At 35.4% G+C, this 20,711-nt stretch overlaps 1 protein-coding gene across 1 annotated transcript in view; it reads right to left on the reverse strand.

Annotated features, from left to right (window-relative positions):
* The window catches only part of THSD7A (thrombospondin type 1 domain containing 7A), a 455,098-nt gene that overhangs the window by 34,412 nt on the left and 399,975 nt on the right, over positions 1-20,711 (reverse strand). Inside the window, exons 13-15 of the mRNA XM_059933940.1 lie at positions 19,135-19,398; positions 3,183-3,361; positions 551-556 (exon numbers count right to left, since the gene is read on the reverse strand). Of these exons, the coding sequence (XP_059789923.1) occupies positions 551-556; positions 3,183-3,361; positions 19,135-19,398 (449 nt within the window). The remainder of the gene's footprint in view (positions 1-550; positions 557-3,182; positions 3,362-19,134; positions 19,399-20,711) is intronic.

Raw genomic sequence — 20,711 nt, forward strand, 5'->3', positions numbered from 1 at the left:
GTAATTACTGTCATAAGTTATCACATTCACATTGGGTGCTGTATTAAAATAGGACTAAATACTGTTTTAGTATTTAGTAAAATATTACCCTACAAGTTGTGGGGAAGGGAACAACTGAAGGGGAAATGCCATCTTTCCTAATCCTTTGATGGCTTTCATTTTAATCTCCTACACTGGAGTGAATACAAATCAGTTCAGAGCCACCTCCTGCTACCGCTTTGAGCCCACCTGCACCTCCCCCTCTCCCTCTCCTCCCTCTCCGAGAAGCATGCGACCATTAACAGGAGGTGTCATCGTCTTTTCAAGGGTGGTGAATTATGCTTGTTCTCCGCTATCCCTGTACCTTAGGCTCTGATATTAAAATGAGAAAACACATGTAATATGCTAGGAAGACAAAGGGAATAGCTGCAGAAGAAAAATTTTATGGAAAACATGTTTTTCCCTATAAAAGAAAAGAAATGGCAGGAAAAGAAATACATTCTCTGATGCCAGGAGTAAAATGAAAACAAACATCACTCTATGATGAACGATGAGGTTTAAAAGTTCTTACCTGGGCCTGGAGTAGTGTTCACCAGGAATGAAGAAAAGAGAGAGAAACAAAGATAAGTTAAAATGTCAGTATATTTGATGAGAAGAACTCATGTTCTAAGTTTCAAATATTATCCATATATAAAAGATTTTTTTTTTTTTTTTTTGGTAAATGATTAGAACATCTTTCTTAGACCTTGAAAGAGAAAAGCCACCTCCTTATTACTGTTTAAAATTAAGATACACAAATGAGTATTGCAAACAGCAAGTTAAGGAAAGGATTTGATGGGCAGGATGAAGAAATCTTAGAAAACTGAGTAGACGTCAAAATACGTATCATGGGGAATCAACATATGACCGCAAATATCTTGTGGTTCAAATTGTGAGTGGACTATCTATAGATTGATTGACTGACTGACTGATATATTGATTTTAACCCATCCATCCACCCATATTTTTGAGGAAATGGGGATTTGCTTCCTCAATTGGAAAATGGAACCTCAGAGATCATTTTCAAGGCAAAGTACGACTTAATTACTGAGGAACGTATAATTGCAGTAAAAATCTATATGATTTACGATTTTCAACACTTACACAAACCTTTGCATATTCTTTACTTTCCTAACATTTTACTAACAAATAAATCCCTGAAAGTTTCTATTTTTTAATGTAGAACATTTGTGCTCAAAGTCAAAGATTCAGGAATCTATTATTTCTTGTTTTAGCTTTGATTTTTCCATTGTTCATGTCTCAATATACCACCAGTAGGCTGATAACAAATACTCAGATGTCCTTATCATACTCTGCATTAGATTATATCAGAGTGACAGAGAAATGGCTTAGGTTAAAGAGTTTTTAAGCAAAGACAACTTGGTACAACCAATTTGAACTTCTGCAAATTCACTATTTAAAAAATGCTAAGGCAAACATAGCTCATTTTAATTTTAAAATCTGGCTGTTCACATACACACTAAAGGTATGAAAATGTGTAGAATTTATTTGAATCATGGATTAAAATTTAAATTTACTATTGGAAATTCAAGATTTCAAAACTTGTAGAACCATATTCTTTTGTATTATAAACATTACATTTCAGTTATTCTGTTTAATCCGGGTCATGCATTTTCTTCTTTGGAAATATTCACTAGGACAGAGAAACTTAATTACCAGTAGATGGCAGCAGTGCAGTATATTATTCACCTTCAGTTGTATTTAAGGGCAAGTTCAGCAATTTTTCTTTGGGGGAAAAATCAGCATCCTTTTGGAGTACTTTCTATGCAATTTAATTCTCCACTTTCTTGGCCTTTAATCGATTTATTCAAAAGTTATTTTTATTTTCTCTATAATTTACTTTTATTGTGATGAACAAATTTAGATTAATTTGGGAAGGCAAACGTATGGGTAAGCAGTGTGTTTGGAGATTAAAATTAGAAAATCTATGTGTGTATGAAACATACCTACATATTTAAGGTTAGTTCATACATATGAATTGGTTCATTTGTGACTTAAATTTAAACATACATCTTAATACCTACACATATTGTGTGAAATTCACTCTTTGTTAATTCACATGTAGGCCAGACATGGCAATAACTGTCTGATGAATCTTATATTACATTAAACTAGTCACAATTCCCCCCATTAGACATTTTATTTCCAATGGAACACGAGTAACAGCTATGAACTGCAGCTAACAAGGTGTGCATCCGAAGTCAAAGAAAGTTCCACATAAGACTGAAAAGGCCAATCACCAAATTGATAGATAACATACGGTTACTTTGACGCCATCTTTATATTTCTTTTTTCTTTTATTTATTTTATTTATATATTTTTATTTTTGGTTGCGTTGGGTCTTCATTGCTGTGTGTGGGCTTTCTCTATCTGCAGTGAGCGGGGGCTACTCTTCGTTGCGGCGCACAGACTTCTCATTGCGGTGGCTTCTCTTGTTGCAGAGCATGGACTCTAGGCGCACTGGCTTCAGTAGTTGTGGCATGCGGGCTCAGTAGTTGTGGCTCGCGGACTCTAGAGCGCAGGCTCAGTAGTTGTGGCGCATGGGCTTAGTTGCTCCACGGCATGTGGGATCTTCCTGGACCAGGGCTCGAACCCGTGTCCCCTGCATTGGCAGGCGGATTCTTAAGCACTGCGCCACCAGGGAAGTCCAGTATATTTCTTTTTTCTTAACATATTTCATATTGAACAAACTTAAGTAAATGTACAGAATATATTTCTCAATTTTAGACCCAAACCCATATACATTCTTTGATTTTAATTTATGTACATGGTAATTGAGATGTCTTTTCTGAGAGTCTAGTGGATCTATCAGAAAAAGACAATCTTGCTCTCAGCACACAAATTATTGTATAATAGATTAAATACCTTGACAGTATTTCAAAAGCAGATTTCATTTTTATTTCCATTGAATTATATTAATATGTATATATATATAATACAGTGTACTAAATAAATCTCTTGAGAATACAGAGATCATCTATCTGATTTGGGATTTTAATAATTTACTCAGGCATTCTAAAGATAAAGTGGGTCAAATTTCTTATTCAGGGGCTATTATTTATTCTTCTCTATTTTGGATTAAAAAAAATAGATCATTGTGCAACTAGAAAATATTTTACAATATTCCCATTGGTAGAAAATACCTGGTTGACATGGTCCAGTTTCGGGCATGGTCTTCCTCCATTATAGGGTTTTTCACGCAGCCATTTAGACCGAACCTTCACGCCACTCCCACAGGACTTGCTGCAGCGTGACCAATTGGACCACTCACTGAGCTTGCAGTCTGAGGGGCAAGGGATGATGCAGGCCTCTTCAATGTAACCTGAGTGGAGGAAAATGAGACAAGAGCCATCTCCTCCACATGTCACTTGCCTATTACTACCCACCATTCTAGCTCATTTAGAAGGTCCAAGTTTGACCTGACAGCAACATGCAAATGCAGAGATGTCTCTGTCGTTAGGGACTCAAATTAGATTCTGCAGGAAAATGACACATACATACAGTGACTCTGTTAAAATAACAGCTGAGCAGCTGTCATATGATCTGCTTAGGATTCATGCTCACCACATTTCAACATTTCTGACTTCCTGACAGCTCGTGTTTAATTGACAATAACCTGTCTGCTGCCATATCATTCTCATGTGGCCAGACTGATACATTAAAAAAAATTATAACAGTTTTCTATAAAATCCTATCTGTTAATGTCACACAAGTTCAAGTGTCTGAGTCCATGCAACATTCTTCCTCAAGAAGAAAGCCAGACCCTCTCAATCAATATTCAAAAGGAACCATTTAACTTAGCACCTTATGGTTCCCCTTCATTGAAAATCAAGTCTGAGGAAGAAAAATGAAGGATGTTAAATAAACAATGCCTCATATTTTTATAGTGCTGTCAATTTCAAAGCACCTTCACACCTTGTATTCATTTGATTCTCTTGCAGATATTATAAATGTATTGGGCATGTACTGATGCTCTACTGGACAGATAAGAAAACAAATACAGAGAGATAACTGACAAGTGCAAGGTCACACAGTAAGAGATAGGGATAGGATTTCTGAGGTCTAGTCTAGTACTCATTCCATCAAATCACACAGTCAATTAACTTAAGAGTCTACAGATTTATTTTGAGAAATGGGAGCATTTTCCTTGACCAGTCCCTCACTACCAACTTGACATTTCACAGTATCAGTTTATCACTATTGTTCTCAAGGCAAATAAGTGGAAAGAGCAAAATTCCTCTGGTCAAGAGTCGTCTGTCATACTATGCGGAGTGGTTGTTCTTGAAACAAGAAAACACTCTGTTCTTACCATTTTACATCAACATCAAAGATTCGATTTTGAAAATCATTATAATGTAAACAACTTATACTAGGAACTCTAGGTAGATTTTAAAAAATTTTATTGAGACACAATTTATATACTATAAAAATCAGCTCACGTTCTGGTCTTTAATATAGTCTGAGTTATGCAACCATGACCACCATCTAGTTTCAGAACATTTTCATTACCACAGAAAGAAACTCTATACCTATTAGCAGTCATTTCCCATTTTCCCCTCCCTGGCAACCACTAATCTACTTTATATCTCTAAGAATTCACCTATTCTGAACAATTTATAAAATGAAATCAAACATTATGTTTTATGATTGGCTTCTTTCATTTAATGTAATGTTCTCTGGGTTTTTCTATGGTATAGCATGTGTTAGTACTTCATTCCTTTTTATTAACCAAATAGTATTCCATTGTATAGATATATCATATTTTTTTATCCTTTCATCAGCTGATGGACATTTTAGTTGTTTCCACATTTTGTATATTATGAATAATGCTGTGAATATTTGTGTACAAGTTTCTGTATGGACAAGTTTTCAGTTCTCTTGAGTATATATCTTGGAGTGTATTTAACTTTTTGTAGATGTGCCAAACTATTTTCCAAAGTGACTGTACCATTTTACAATTACACTAGCAAGGTATGAGTGTTCCAATTTCTACATCTGTCAAAACTTATTATGTCTTTTTTATTTTAGTGTCCTTTGAAGAAAAAAACTTTTAAATGTTAATGAAGTCCAATTTATCTATTTTTACTTCGGTTGCTTGTGCTTTGATGTCCTATCTAGGAAACCATTATCTAATCCAAGGTCACAAAGATTTACACCTAGTTTTTTCTTCTAAGAGTTTTATAGTTTTAGTTCTTATATTTAAGTATATGATTCATTCTGAGTTATTTTTGTATATGTTAAAACATAGGCAGTCCAATTTCATTCCTCTGTATGTGATTACCAAGTTATCCCAGGCCCATTTGTGGAAAATACTATTTTTTCTACAGTGAATTGTTTTTGTACCCTTGTTGATAATCAGTTGACTATAAATGTAAGGGTTTATATCTGGATTCTAAATATCACTCCACTGATCTCTATACCAGCACCACACTGTCTTGATTACTGTCACTTTGTAGTACGTTTTGAAATCAGAAAGTCTGAGTCCTCCTTTGTTCTTTTTCTTCCAAGAAAGTTTTGGGTCCCTTACATTTCCACATACATCTTTGAATCAGCTTGTCAATTTTTGCCCCAAATGGCAGATTTTGATAGGAATTGTGATGAATAGTTTGATCAAGTTGGGAGTATTGCTATCTTAACAATCCAGGTACATGGAATTTCTTTCCATTTATTTAGGTATTCTTTAATTTCTTTCAATGATGTTTTGTAGTGTTTAGTGTATGTCTTGCACTTCTTTTCTTAAACTTATTCCTAAGTATTTTGTTCTTTTTATTCTAGGCAGATTTAAAAGAGAGCCAACAAACACTGATTTCTTTTATTACAGTGAAATAAGACCACCTAAAAACCAGTATGACAGATCTAATCTATAAGCTTGTGCCCAAAGTGTCCTGACTTGATACAGTGTTAAAAAGCTAGCCAACTTACTACATAGTATTTCCTAGCCTTGCTTTATAAATTACCTGGAACACATGTTAAAAGTACAGGTTTCTGGCAACCCCAGACATTACAATACAGTTCACTTGGGATAGTGCCTGATTTTTGGAAATTAATATATTTTCTTGTGTTTATTCATCACTCCCTCTCTTTTTCATTGAAAATTTTCTTATTAAGGTAATTGTAGACACATATACTTGTAAGAAACAATATAGAGAGGTCCCCTGCATACTTTCGCCAGTTTCCTACAATGGTAACTAAAGTATAATTTCAACCCAGATACTGAGATTGATACAATCCATTGAGTTTATTCAAGTTTCACCAGTTTTACTTGTACTTATTTGTGTGTGTGTGTATGTGTGTGTGTGCGTGTGTGTGTGTGTGTGTGTGTGTAGGACTGAAATTAAGGAACTCTGTTGTAAGACACAGGAAGAATCAGCAAAATCTGGGTGAGCAGTAGTTTTGTGGGATATTTCTCTCTATATTATCTTCTATATTTTTGTCAAATATACACATCACCTGTTTTAAACTTATTGTAGTCTCGATACACAAAAGTGTATCTTTCCAAAGTATAAAGTTCACTGAACACATGCATGAAACCAACACTACTCCAGAACCCTCTTTTTTGTTGCCTTCCAATCACTACCTCTTCTCACATGGGCAACTACTACCCTGATTTCTTACAATCTAGAACTGTTTTACTTTAAAAAAATTTATGTAAATGGAATCATACAGTATATACCCATGTGTGCTAGCCTTCTTTCACCCTACGTTGTGATGTGAGATTCATCCATACTGTTGCATGTTGTTGAAGATTATTCATTCTAATTAATGTATAATACTCTATTGTGTGACTATATTATGGGTTTTTTAATTCATTCTATTGTTTGTGAGCATTTGGGTATTTTTCAATGGCAAGCTATTATCAACTGTACTGCTATGAACATTCTAGAACATGTCTCTTGGTGAACATACGTATGCATTTCTGTTAGGCATATTCCTAGGACTGAATTTGATGCCTCAGAGGATATGCATATTATATCAGCAAATTGTAAGTATAAAAGAAAACTTTTTTAAAAAGATGGGATCATGAATTTGGTATGAAGAGCAGAATGCAATGAAAGAATGCTCAAAAGTGGGAATTAGTCTCAGAGAATCTTCAAGGGGGCAGATGTGTCAGCCGGGGCTTTGCCAGCTGTGAAATACTGAAGACAGAAAGAAGATGTTAACGTTGAGTTTTGAATGTACTTCTGATATTGAAGGAGACTTTTGGAGTATTGATAATAATCCAGAGGGAAGTCCAATAGAGGACTGAAAAAGTACTTTACAATAGTGTTTACCAAAATTTTGAAAAGCATAACTGTTCTTCAGACAGATTACCATGACCTACTTAAAGCTCATACTTTGACTTTAAGTATGGTTTGAGGTGGGAAAACAAGCCCAGCTCACTATTTTGAATTAAAATATGTTTCAAATCACATTCTCCTTTTCAATCAGCACAGCCAGTAAATAAATCTATAAAGTGTGCGATACTTAAAAGTGTAACTCCTGATAGGGCCAGTAATAATCTGTGTTTCATAGTAATAGTTTAAGAAATAGAATCAAACTGTACAAATGTCTAAAGTCATTTCCAAATCAATGCCATCTGTAACCAGATTATTTAATGTTTGTAAAAGACAATGAATTAAGAAAAAATCCCAACTATTTCCAAATATTATCAATAGCTTAGTTAAAGGACACTAGTATTTCGAAGGTAATAAATTATTGAAATATTTCTAGAATTGCATTTTTCACCTTGCTAAAGATCAAAATGACTGCAAAAGTAAACCTCTAACCTTTTTGTTATTCAGTAATTATAGTTGAAAATAGAATCACATGATTTTTCATGTCACTACTACAGAGTAACAGATAAATGGAAATTCTTTCTTTCCATTTTATCTGTTGAAGTATTATGGCATTAGTGAAATATGTCATGTCTGACTTGAGTCTGATTCACACTGTACTTTCAAGTAAGCAGATATAAAATTTTTATGTTTGATCTTCCAATAGAATATTCCAGAGAACATCTCTCAAATAAAACTCAATCCATTAAATTGTTGAAAGATACAGATTAGGCACTGAGATAAAGACAAAACTGCAAAAGAGTATAATGCTTAGCATTCCATTTTAATCTTCTAATGTGTAACAACATTGAATAATTGCCTGTCATGTTTATCTAGTACAATTAAACTCCTTAATGCTACTAGTGAACTGCTAGATAAGCATTCCCCTGTCTTCTCTGCTACGATCATTTGTGAGGGCAATTAACGCCAAACAATCATGGGGGATAGAAAGACAGAAACATTTGAAGCGTTTTAAGGCCAAATAAACTGCTGGTATCTTGTAGCAATTTATGGCTCTTGAGGAATGCTGGAATAAAATAAATGACTTCACAATTAGGGTGTTAAAACTTTAGTAGCTCAATACTGAACCTGACACATGGAAAAATCAAACTCCTGGCTTCTGATTGTATTTTTTGTATCTATTATCTATTCTGATGTCTGCTTTCAGGTTGAAATGAATACAGAACACTAGCAGGCTTTACGTGGCAACCAGAGGACTTACTGCCTTTGACATATATCCAGTCACCTCATTCATTTGAATTATAAATGTGCAGATAAAGTAGCTTTCAGCAACCCTCATGATTACTATATTGTGCTGTTGAAAGGTGCACTGTTGATAGATTAAAGAATTCATTTTGAAAGCACGTGGAAAATATTGGTTGGTTCTGATTTACAGCTGTGTGAATGAGCAACGCTGGCACTCTATCTGATACATCTGGATTAATATCAAAAGAGACCTGAAAAATCTCTCCTACTTAAATGTGTGTTATATGCACATGACTGCAATCGCAAATGAGAACACTTAGCTACAACTTTATCTACTGTGGTCCCTGTGGATTTGAAAATACTGAAAAAAATCATTTAAAAATATTTTCAAAATGAACAGAATATTCTTTTGTAATTATATATTAAGAACTGATAACTTGAAAAGCTGCAGAAACTAAACTACTCTGTATATATCCAAACTCCTATAATCAACTGTTCTACCCAGATTCTTATATTCAATGTATGAAAAGTTATGAATCAACACTGGTCAATCAAAATTTTCATAGTGAAGTGTTAAGGTAAATTTATGTAACTGCAATGAAATGCTATTTTATTTATATTTATTTGTTTTATAGACATATGAAGGCATGTCTCTTCATATCTGCTAAATACCTACAGATTTTCTCAGAAAATTTCAACATTAGTTGTTTTTTTTTTTAATAATTTTATTTATTTTTTACTTTTGGCTGCGTTGGGTCTTCATTGCTGCACGCAGGCTTTCTCCAGTTATGGTGAGCAGGGGCTACTCTTCATTGTGGTGCACGGGCTTCTCATTGCGGTGGCTTCTCCCATGGCAGAGCACGGGCTCTAGGTGCACGGGCTTCAGTAGTTGTGGCACGAGAGCTCGGTAGTTGTGGCTCACGGGTTCTAGAGCGCAGGCTCAGTAGTTGTGGCACATGGGCTTAGTTGCTCCGTGGCATGTGGGATCTTCCCGGACCAGGGCTCGAACCCATGTCCCCTGCATTGTCAGGTGGATTCTTAACCACTGCGCCAGTAGGGAAGCCCTCAACATTAGTTTTAATTGCTGTGGGATTTTGTAGCTGTTGCTATTCCAATACTGGGAGATTACCCAATGACTAGGCACCTTCAGATTCAGGTAGCATACCTATGTACGAGTTCACCATCAAGGCCATTTCTTATAGCAAACTCTAAAACTCTGTGCTGTATAACAAAGACTTTGGCTGGTCTGTTTCCCCGATTCCTGGGAGGCAGCCTCTAAGCCCTGAAATTTCCTGAGTGATAGGAGTATCTTTTGTTATTCTTGTTGGGCCTCTTCGACTACATGTGAAATTATGATAAGATGTCTAAGGAAGGGATATGATTATACCACCAAACCAAAGACCAACCATGTGTTTAAAAGGTTGGGACTTTAAGCCACTTGATATCCTCCCAAACTCTGGAGAGAGGAGATTGAGTTCAACTGTGTGGTCAATGATTCAATTGATGCCTACAAAATACAACCCCCCAGAAAGCTCTGGATACAAAAGCTCAGGCTGGTAAAGCACATCCATGGGCCAAGAGGGTGATGCCTCCTAGCTCCATGGGGAGACAACATGGACGCCTTGGTTTGGGACCTTCCCAGCCCTCGTCTATGTGTCTCTTCTATCAACTGGTTCTGATTTTTATCCTTTTGCTATAATAAAACTGTAATTGTAATGGTGCTTTCCTGAGTTCTCCGAATCATCCCAGTGAATTATTGAACCTGAGGGGGTAGTGGGAATCCCCAAATCTGTAGCCAGCTGGTCAGAAGTGAGGTTGACCTGGGGACCCTGAAAGTGCACAGCTAGTGTCTGAAGTGAGAGCAGTCTTGCAGAGGACTGAGCCCCTAACCTGTGAAGTTTGGCCCAAATCCAGGTGGTTAGTGTCAGAATTGCATTCTACTTTCAGATGTATATTTTATTAAAAAAGGAAATAAACTTATTTATGAAAGAGCCCGTATCTATAGTTTACTTATTCAGCCAAATTAAAACTTTGGGAATAATTACATACATTAAGGCATTTATGGACTTTCCCCCCCAAATTTAACATTTATAACTTTAACTAATATTAAAATATTAACTAATATTAAAAATCAGCCCGTGAGCCACAACTGCTGAGCCTGCGCGTCTGGAGCCTGTGCTCCGCAGCAAGAAAGGCCACGATGGTGAGAGGCCCGCGCACCGCAATGAAGAGTGGCCCCCGCTTGCCGCAACTAGAGGAAGCCCTTGCACAGAAACGAAGACCCAACACAGCCAAATAAATAAATAAATAAAAATTAAAAGTGCTAATAATTTTAGAAAAAAAAAAATCAGAAAAAAGTTCTAAGAACCCACTTTGGAAGTAGGGCTTTGTCAGCAATATAAACATCATATTTGATGGAGTGTTCAGATTATGAAGTAACGGGAAACAAATTAACTTTGAAATTTAGTAGAGTGATTTTTTTTTAACTTGATCCAATGTAGGGCATTGTTCTTTCAGTCAACAAGAATCATATACTGACACTGAAGTATTTCCAAAGGATAACCTTTAAACTCTAGTTTGCTGGATTCTAGTAAGTGTTAAACATAATTTTTATAAAAAGCATTCTGTGGTCATGTAAGTTGGAAAATTGTTGCGTTAAGCAGGTCTCTTCACCCCGAGCCTTCTTTTTTTTTTTTTTTTTTTTGCTGATATGAACTGTGAATCTCTAGGAGAATGACTCAGACACTGCATTCTATGCTTATTAGCTTTTTCCTATAGCATCTCACTGGACCAGTGAGAAATAGATCAACAGATCATCATGATACGTTGTAATTATAATGCATTAAAACTGGATTCATGTTTTGAGCTGTACAGAGTTTTAATGTTTAATCAGGCCTTTTTATGTCCATTTCCAGATACGGAAAAAAATGCAAAAGTCAACAAACAAAATACAAAACCCCCAAACTTAAGAAAGTTTCTTCTTAAATTATTTTATACTTTAAAGTTTTAAAGCATTAAAGGTCAAACCTATGGCAAAGGGAGAGGAAACTTATGCAGATAAACTTCCTGAAATTTTTTTTAATGACTATTTTAAACGACCATTTTGTTTTCTGTAAATTAACTAAAATTTCCTGTAAGGGCTAAATTGGCCTTCAATGCGACTACGAAGAAATGGGATAAACATGAAGAGTAACTACAAGTAAAGATCTTCCTTTCAAATTTAACTTTAAAATGCCCACAAATGTGTTGGTGTGCTCTCAGGTTACTTTTTGAGCCCACTGATATGGCTTATGTCTAATATATAGTGCCTTCTTCATGCATTTACCAAAAAAAATTCCTTATGCATAAGCCTTACTCACTACATGACCATTTTGATGATGCTTTGAAGTAGAAAAAGACCTATGTTTTAAGACCTATGTTTTAAGAATGAGACTAAACTCAACTAATGGGACATAGAGCTATACAATTATTTTGGATTGCAGGACATTAATGTAACAGGAATCTATATGAGGGTCAGTATCTTTATGAATTATGAAACCTTATAACACAACATAAGTAATGAACAACTCTGTGATTATATCAATAACATTATCATAGAGATCAGCAAGATTACCACTCCTAGCCATTTCACTGAAATTAGCGTTATCCTTCCTCTAAGGCATTAAGGGGAAAACAGGGTCAGAGGCCAATAGAAAGGATGTGGAGTAAAACATAATAGCAGAAATCGTTGATAAAGGCAAAGATAAACAAATTTTTTTGTTGCTGTCGCAAATAATGAATTGTTCTTGGCAGTTAAATTTATTTTAAGCAGTGAAACACTTTCTTCCTAAAAAGCTGGAAAGCCCAGTAGGTGTATGGGATATTCTGGAGGCTATGTTTGACAGCCTGGCCTGAGGGGCTCCACGGAGCCCAGTTTGAAAACCTTGTAAGTAAGTAACAGATGAGTTGAGGTCTCCGTGACATGGAGCACACAGAATCAAATGATAACACCAGATGTTTTTCCATCACACACGACATGATGGTAGCTGCAGGAAAATTTCCAAGGAGAGTCTCCCTCATCACCTCTCTAGTCCTCCTTCAGGGATCCTGTTAGAAAATAATGCTGGTATCCACACCTTATTTGTACCCACATATCCATAATAGCCCCTTCTTTATTTCCCTGGTTCTTTAAACTTGCAACTGCTACTTCAGGAAAAGTCTGTTCCTCACTCCCTGCCTGTCTTTTACATTTGAAAGGAGAAAGATCTCAATTGTGAATGATGACTGCAAAAGCAATACTAGCTTCATCTGTACTATCAAATGAAAGATTTAAATTCTGAAATGAATTAGACATTAAAAAAAAAAATACTACCAACTGAAAAAGCTTTTCAGAGAAATCAGAACTCCATTTCAGCTTATTTACAAAACTCTATTGCCTTTTCTCCCTGGTTTAATTAAACATGCTCTTCCTCAAATACAAGCATCCACTACGATAGGGCACAATTTCTCACTCAATTTTGTTTCTAATTAACCTCTAATATTAAACTTATATCATCTTCTATAGAATCCCATTACAAAAAGGAATACATTGCAGGTATATTATGGTTGAGTGGTCATGTAGGTTATCCTCAGAATCTACGCTCCTCATATTCATAATTATTTTTATCAGATGTACCCTGAGTTCCACAATGTCTTAAAAGTACATGCTCTTGAACTAAAATCTACTTGTAGATTGAGTACTCTCTGAATTTTAAAAAATTCAATTGGGCACTTGTACCACAAATACACCCAGGATGTATTCCTTTTCTAAGTTTTGTTGATGGTCTTTTTTTTGTTCCTGTAAATTCTAATAGAAAAAATCCCCACACCTGTGGCATGTATACTAGAGTTTCTGACTGAATAAGGCAGCATCTGGTATTTACAGTTCTTTACAACATCAAGGGATGTCATTTAAACATGATACCTGCTTTAAAATCATCCACATCATAACTTTGGGAGGCTGATGAAATAGGATGTAGATCACTTAGGTTTTTAGGCAATAATGTTAAATGCTGCCATATAAGGGTCAGCTATAGTTATAATATGAAAATATTTTATTAAAAAGCTTTTGTTTCCCTTGTAAAATTTGTAGAGCTTTCTTTTTATTGTAATACTTAGTGCTGTAGTGCAAACTACCTATGAAACAACCTGTAAGAAAGACCTTGAGTGCTAGCAAGGGTTTTGCAAAATATCAAATTTTAATGGGCATACTTTGAATCCTACAGATGCTTACAAAACCAACTGATAAAGCCATTCATTAATGTTCAGAAGGTTCTCTGTAATATCATTCGTAAACATACTAGGCAAAGAGAGAAAGCTTTAATTAAGAATTAATATAAATCATTATATTTAAAAATTAATGTTAAAGGGAAATTAATCTTACACTAATAAGGCATTAGACAAACTATGCTGAACAATTCAATAGTGACTACAGTTAAAAGACAAACTGAAATAATTAAAAGGGTGTAATGTGACCTAAAATAAGTAGTACAGCTGTTTAAATGCCAGCATGATGGTCAAATGGCAGTACAAAGTCCTGAGAATTTTAGAGTCATTGGATCATGAATACTGAGTGCACAAAGTCAAATGCACACAACACTTCAATATAATATTGTATTCTGTTTATGAATACAGCAGTAAATAAACCCAGAGCTCTCTCTTATTTCTCTATCTGAACCAAAAAAGACTTTCCTCAGGGCAGTCATTAACTTGCCAATATCCTTTCCACAGAAGATCCTATAGACTCATTCTGTTTTCAGAATCATACCTAAACAGGCATTCACTTTATAAAGACCCATCTTTACAAATTTCAAAAGTTTCCTAATGTTCTCTTGCCCACAACTGGTAAGCAAGTGAACTATCTCCTGTGAGGTGTTGATTATTTTGCCTAAGACAGCATCACATTGTGATCCTCTAGGAAATGATCTTCATAGGCCTTTCGCACCAAGGTTAATAAAGCTCATGATCCCTACCAAACCCTGTGAGTGTCTGCATGACCCAGAGAAGTAGTCTTAAACTTTAAATGTGTTACAGAACCCCCTGGGGACCTTGTCAGAATGCAGATTCCCATTCAGCAGGTCTGCAATGTAGGTTGAATTTTGCATTTCCAATGGTTTTTTCCTGTGACACCTATGCTGCTGCTCTGTAGATGGCACTCTGAGTAGGAAGGGTTTAAATCCTAGTTGGCAAATGACAGCCCAGGCTGACAGCCTGTTTTTGTAAATAAAGTTTTACTGGAACATAATTGTGTAATTCACTCATATATTGTCTATGGCTGCTTTCATTCTATAACTGCAGAATTGGGTAGTTGTTACAGAGACTTTTTAGCCTGCAGAGCCTGAAATATTTGTTATCTGGACCTTTAGGAAAACATTTGATAACAAGTAATCTAACCAAATAGCTGATTCTTGAGTTTCCTCATGGGCTCTCCAAATTGGTATTTGATAGGTATCAAAGCAACATATTACTTTTAGGCGATACGATACCTATGTATATTAAACAGCAGGGGCTCAGGAAGAACAGTCATATCAGATAGGCCTTTCTGCTTACTTGATATTAACAGATGATAAAATATCACAAATAAAATTGAATTCAATTTTAGAATATCTATTGATAGTACATTATGGCTTAAACTCCCTATAAGGAACAGCAAAGACAAATTTGCTGAGAGTAAAGATTCAAGAGAAGTGTCTGGAAGGAATTATGTAACTCAAAGGGCTGAAGACTTCAGCATCTGACATTTTTACACTTTATCCAATTTGCCTTCAAAGTGTTCCTTTGAGATAAATCTAATAGAAATGTTATTGCTTATTTTCTCAAGGAAAGATGAGTGGACACAAAGAGAATTAAATGAACATTCCATACTCCCAATTAAAGTTGTAAACACAGGCTGGGAAAAAGCAAGTTGTCACAATTACTAATATAAACCAAGAGATTAAGCTGTTGTCCAAACCTGGTGTTGTACAAAGCAGGCAATTCTGAACAATAAGCTTTAAACTGGAATAAAGAGACTTACCAATATCGATATTACTGGACTAATTCAGTGGAATGGGTGTGTGACTATTATTTCTTCTACCTACCAATTAGTAGGAGGAGAGAAGCATAAATATTTGATGAATATCATATAGAAAGTTTGTGGCATGTATATAGTTTATTCCAAAGATCTTAGTTGTTCTCAATGATCTGTTTGATTATATTCCAGAACTGTGACACAGAGGGAAGGACACTGTCTGGAAAAAAGGAAGCGTCCAAGCCTGATTGTGGATCAAATACAGCTACAAAAATTCTCTCCACCTCTTCACTCACTCATTCATTCTTTCTACAAATATTTACTAAGCACCTACTGTTCTAGGTGCTTGGGATACATGAGTGAATAAAGTAGTCCAAGATACCCTCACCAATCTACATTTTTGTACAGGATGAAACATAAATAATAAATACAATAAATAAGTAAATTATATGGTATGTTATAGAGTGATACATGCTTTTGAAATACAAAAAGTAGAGCAGAATAAGAGCTTTTGGGAGATCTGGGTAGGATTGAGGGGCAGCATAATAAAATTCTATCACTTATGTTTAAATGAAAATCTTGTACATGTGTACCTTGCATAAGCTAGGTTACCTCTAACATTCTTTAAAATATCAAGATTAAATGATATAATAAAAAAAGTTCCAGAAATTCTACCTCTTGTTCTGTGAAATTTTAGAAGTGATTAACTTGAGAAGTACCTAGTACTATGTGCCAAGGCAATCAATTTCTAGTGAACCAATTAATTAAGATCTCAGAGTATTCTAGCAGTAAGTAGAAAATGTGTAATTTGGTTTTTTAATGATTTATAATCTGTTGCTAATAGTGACACCATTCAAGATTTCATACCAAAAGTAAATATACATAATTTGTATTATGATATCAGGATAGATAAATGCCAAAAATGTATTTATATATCAACATTTGTGCAGGAACTATATTTAATACCATATATCAGGATGGATGAACACTTACGTGGCTCCCAAGGTATACTTTAAGATCTGATTTTTGGAGTATTGATATATTGCATTTCAGTACAGAGTCTATTCTTATGAGAAATTCCAGACATAATAGAATTGTGCCTCGAGTTTCAGACATTAAAAAAAAAAAAAAAAGGGTGACCACATGGGAAATGACCTAAAATAATATACTTAAGCTGAAGAAAGTCAAACTGTTTTATCAGTATAATAACTGATAATATGATCTACAGATGGATAACACAGATTAAGTAGAAATGCCATAAGGCCACTACTGAATAGGGTAGGGGATTAATGTCTTTGTACTGCATACATGTGAGGATCAATTTTATGTTTAAACTGAAAGCCGTAAGAGACTTTTTCTTGAAAGCCACTTTCAACCCCATTCCCACCATTCATCTGGAAGCTGCTTGGGCTGAGCAAAGGCAGTGGTCATAGAAACTGCAAGTTCGCGCATGCCTAGGATAGAGCATCAAAGTGACAGCACTCCACTATCACTATCGGCATTGACAGAACAGCAGCAGTAATTCCCAAGAAATCAGGCAAGAGACACTCAATTTCCTCAGACTTTGAGTAAAAATGTTAGTAGACGCTAAAATATCCCATTGGACATCCATCTTAGATCAGATTTAAGGAGAAAGGAGTGATGTTGGATAGACACAAAGAACTAAACTGGAACAGTTCACTTAAACATCTTAGATTCTTTCACAATCTCCATGAAGTTCAGTGCTGCCAGGGACCCATCTTTTTTTCTACATGTGCTTTTCTTCTAGAATATACTACTGAATTCTTCATGCTTTGAATTGACAGTGCTGAGGCAGAAAGTCTACTGCCTTTGGCCAATTTCAGTTTTTCTGTACTTTTACTTTTTTCAAGGGATCAAATATTTTCGTGAGAGTCACAAGATATTTTTAAAGTTGTTTTTTTTTTTTCTAAAAATAAGATTGACTCAAGTGTCTTACTGAAGCTCTCATGCATCTAATTAACAGGTCAAGGTAAAGTGAGAATATATGAGAGTCATTTTGAAAGCTCAAAGGTTATGTTAAAAACAAATGATTATCTTGGTGATTCACTATGCATAACAATTTAAAATGTGAGCGAACACTTACATGCTACATTTCAGGAGAAACATTTTTAAAGTGATCTTCACTTCTAACTATGATATTCTACATTATTATATCAGCTCAGAATGCGAAGTGCATTTACATTTTTCCTGGTATCTAATTAATAGCACCTATGTTATTTGATATAGAGAATAAAAAACTCAATTACTCTTACAGAAGTTTTTCAAGGCTTACTAAACTCTTTTTAGTTATTGTTCTAAATGCATGGGATAATCTTAAACATAGCAATGCATGCATGCAAAATACTTATATCTAGAGCTTCAACATAAAGGACTCTTATGATGGGGGCTTATATCACTAAGACTTTGATAAAACAGTAATTATGAGATAAGGTAAAAAAATAAAAGTCAGGGTTTTGGGAAACTGTTTTGGGGACAGATTTAAGAGATTCCATAAATGTGTCACCATGATACCCCATAATGGTTTATATATGTGAGATGGTCCTATTAGTTCATGTTGTTTTCTGAACCATATAATAAAAATGGAGGAGCACTTTTCCAACAGCAGAAGTTACTTCAGCGAGGTTGGAGGGTAACTACCATATCCCTCTCTCCCAGTAATTTAACTTATCTTTGTTAGGTCACCTCCGTGAAGAGAGGGGAATCAGTGTCCAGTGTTTGCAAATATGTGACATCCACGATTCAGGCTGACCCACTGTAAACTGATCTCATTCCATAATAAAAGGACAGATACATTAACATAAAACAATGAAGAAATATTGCTTAAGGCTGACTGTATTATGATGTAGAACCAAAGAGTCACTGCATACTCTGGTCAAAACCACTCTTTATAAACTTTGGGCAATTCAATTATTGTCACAGTATTTTAGCCTTCTTTTTGATTTTTTGTTTGTTTGTTTGTTTGGAAATCAAAAGTTTCCCAAGTGTATGTACCTTTTTCTAGTTTTGTTTGTTTGGGCCAATCTCAGCTTAATGAGGAATAAATGAGATGTTTGAGTTTTCACCAACTGCAGCTTTCAGTCTTTCTCCTCTGCCACGTGATATCTTAGGCACGTCGTAAATCTTGCCAGTTCGGTTATTAAAAGTCTGTCTAGTTTAACACTTTATTCTCAAATTAAATTCAATCTTCTCTTCTCCTCCCTCCTTTTCTGTACACGGACTTCGTGTGGATTGCTGAGCCTATTCAGTAGACTCTGGATCTGCCCCAGGGGAGGTTTCTGGCACCATTTTTGCCTACATGTAAGGCTTCCTTATCACCAACTTTGGGACCTAGTTGCCAACTTCTAGACAACAAGTGCCACCGAATGTCCTGTTACATATAAATGATATATCAATACAGAGTGGTGCCCCTAATGTTCAATTTAGAACACACTCCTGTAAACTTTCATTTCTCTCCATTCTGATACACTTGCATTTTACCTCCACCCCCAAAGACAGCAAATGTATAACAGTGAAGAAAAGTTGGATTACCATGGCTGTTACATCTGGATGTCTCCACGAGTCTGCCATTTTGATCGTAGCACGCCATTGCTTGGTAACGATATCCTTGACCACATTCCTTGATGTCTCCTTGTACCTTCATTCCCAGCAACACTTCCACTTTCCCCTCTGGCAAAATGCAGTCTGACCAGTTCCCCACAGGCTGTGCATTATACTTGTCACAGGGACAATACTGCGTCTCAATCAGGGGGTACAAATGAGAATTTTTACATTTTTCCTTCTTTTTACTTTTTCCTGTGGAGAAAATTAAGTTGGAAAATATCAGCATTAATATCAAGCATCCCTAAGTTTTCTCCTTTCCTAAACTTCCTTTATCTTTAACCGTATTCAACAGTAGCCTATAAATAAATGCTATTTTCCCCCCTCCGTAGCGCTTTCTATGTAGGCTTTTGTTAGAACTGGGTGCTTTGCATAGTGAAATTTCTCTTATTTTCTCACTTAAAAATAGCCCATTTTGAATAAGGCACTAACTGTTGTGCTGAATTTTACACTCCTCAAAATGATTAAAATCCTCTCAAATGATCATGTGCTTTCACTGACTGGGGAGTTTGAGGTAACTGCACAATTCTCTCCTTTATAACATGTGCAAAAATATGAAATGGAGAGAGAGAGTCACTGCACTGACATGCACAGTTAAGTAACTCTGTTAAATCCGAATAGATGGCTTAGTTATACAGGATTACGATTCAGAAAGTGAGATTTTTGCATTTACTTTTTTTTTTTTTTTTAATTAATTTTTATTTTTTGGCTGTGTTGGGTCTTCGTTTCTGTGTGAGGGCTTTCTCTAGTTGCGGCAAGCGGGGGCCACTCTTCATCGCGGTGCGCGGGCCTCTCACTATCGCGGCCTCTCTTGTTGCGGAGCACAGGCTCCAGACGCGCAGGCTCAGCAATTGTGGCCCACGGGCCCAGCCGCTCCGCAGCACGTGGGATCTTCCCAGACCAGGGCTCGAACCCGCGTCCCCTGCATTGGCAGGCAGATTCTCAACCACTGCGCCACCAGGGAAGCCCCATTTACTTTTCTGATTGTGATTTTGCATCTTTCAGTATTTCTGAAAAATAATCACTTTGACATACTTGGTGATTAATGTAGGAAATAATAATATTCAAAATGAAGATATTTAATATCACAATAAAAATATTAGAAATGGTTTGTGTATAAATCTAAATAAATTCCCTTTTAAAATAAAAAACCTTGAGTATAACAGTAATATGTGCCTGAAAAATATCATTATTTTAATTAGATCATAATTTATATTATATCATATATGTTATATACTTTTAATTATACTGCATGTAACTAATTACATATGTTTTACATATATTTATCTCTAACTTTCATAAGCTGCCTTATATAATTTTCAACAGTCTTCATTATGACAGCTGGATCATTTTACAACTTTAAATTCTGAATACTCTACTAGCACCAATATTTTTAGGTTTCTTTTGCCACTGACAATATTTTTGAGTGCATCAGAGTTTAGTTCATTATGACGGCTCCTGTTCCTGCTCGTTATATTACAGCTTTTTGTCATTGTGACTACCTTTTA

This window comes from Balaenoptera ricei, chromosome 9, assembly GCF_028023285.1.
Source record: "Balaenoptera ricei isolate mBalRic1 chromosome 9, mBalRic1.hap2, whole genome shotgun sequence".
Lineage (NCBI taxonomy): Eukaryota > Metazoa > Chordata > Mammalia > Artiodactyla > Balaenopteridae > Balaenoptera > Balaenoptera ricei.